The sequence below is a fragment of the Haplochromis burtoni genome, unplaced genomic scaffold (genome assembly GCF_018398535.1).
Source record: "Haplochromis burtoni strain Fernald_Lab_line unplaced genomic scaffold, NCSU_Asbu1 Contig_3577, whole genome shotgun sequence".
In the NCBI taxonomy this organism is placed as follows: domain Eukaryota; kingdom Metazoa; phylum Chordata; class Actinopteri; order Cichliformes; family Cichlidae; genus Haplochromis; species Haplochromis burtoni.
The window spans coordinates 5111-6456 of NW_024585938.1; the positions used below are offsets into that span (position 1 = coordinate 5111).

General features: G+C 37.1%; 1 protein-coding gene across 1 annotated transcript in view; it reads left to right on the forward strand.

Annotated features, from left to right (window-relative positions):
- The window catches only part of LOC106632894 (laminin subunit beta-4), a gene marked incomplete at its 5' end in the record, with an annotated part of 4973 nt that extends 4202 nt beyond the window's left edge, over positions 1 to 771 (forward strand). The window contains 1 exon segment of the mRNA XM_014331602.2: positions 346 to 771. Coding sequence (XP_014187088.1) covers positions 346 to 479 — 134 coding nt within the window.
- Positions 772 to 1346: the final 575 nt, after the last annotated feature.

A 1346-nucleotide genomic window follows, 5' to 3' on the forward strand; every position in this document is an offset into this window, starting at 1 on the left:
CCTGCTGGCCTCTGTGGCAGCTCCACGATAGCCACCACCAAACATTTAGAGTTATTTTTACACATCGGCCACCACCTTTCATTGTTTATACCGTTACAAAAACAAGAAAAAAAAAAATCATCGGCCCATAAAAACGAAAAATCACCATGCGTGCCCAGGGTTGCCACACCCTGATACATACACAGATAGATAGATAGATAGATAGATAGATAGATAGATAGATAGATAGATAGACAGATAGACAGATAGATAGATAGATAGATAGATAGATACATAGATAGATAGATAGATAGATAGATACATAGATAGATATGAATTCAAATGAGTTTCTTTGTGTTTCTGCAGACATGGAGCAGAAGATCCAGCAGCTGCTTCACAGAAGAAACCAGAAAGCTGCTGAAGTGTCCGACCTGCTGGAGACGGCTGAGACAATTCGACAGGAAATCTCCACTCAAGTATACACTGAGTGTACTGGATAAATATACTGTGATACTGCTGATATATACCAGTGAGTACTGCAAACAGCAGTGCTGCCTAGAATCAGCTGTAGCTGAATTTAATCAGAATCTTATTCACTGTTTTTTACCTTTTTTTTCCCTTTGTTTCAAGTTTTCAAACTTTTTAAAGTTTTTCTGATGAGGTTTTGAGTTGTTTTTAAATACAGTATGTTACAATACAACTGAAGACATGCCTTTAGAAATATGACGACAGAAAACTACACAGATGAACATTTTTCAATTATTTTGTAATAAACTCTTAATCAAATAGCTTCATGCCTTATATGACAGAAATGTCCAATTAAAACTTTATGGACAAAACAAATATTAAGACTTGTTATATTTATGTTTGGATTTGGTTTAAATCAGTAAATCTGACAGACACAAATGCCTGAGTGATGCAGGAGTCTCTCTCCATTATCTCTGGGGAAGTTGAGAACAATCCATTACCTTTCCTCTCCTACAGTTACTCGTTGATGTAGTCACCTATGTAAGATCAACTTTTTAGAGCACTGAACTCCTCCTGCTGTTCCTTTCTGATAATAACTGTAACACATTTCTCAACCATTCTGAGAAAAAAGGCGATTGACATGAAAGATGGTCCTCAGTAGTGTGAGTCATTTATTCCCTTTGCTCCAATTGCACTCAATGACTTAACTACAGTAATGAGTAAAATGAATTTTGTGTGATTGACCAAGAAAACTTACATAATGGGCTAAAAGGTTTGCCTGGTGTCTCCTGTTAGACTGGGTTTGTTTCTACTGGTGGGACCTCTCACACTGCATCTCTAACCTGTAGGGTTCCACAAGGTTCAGTTCTGAGTCCATTATTTTCTTTCTGCTTTCTGCT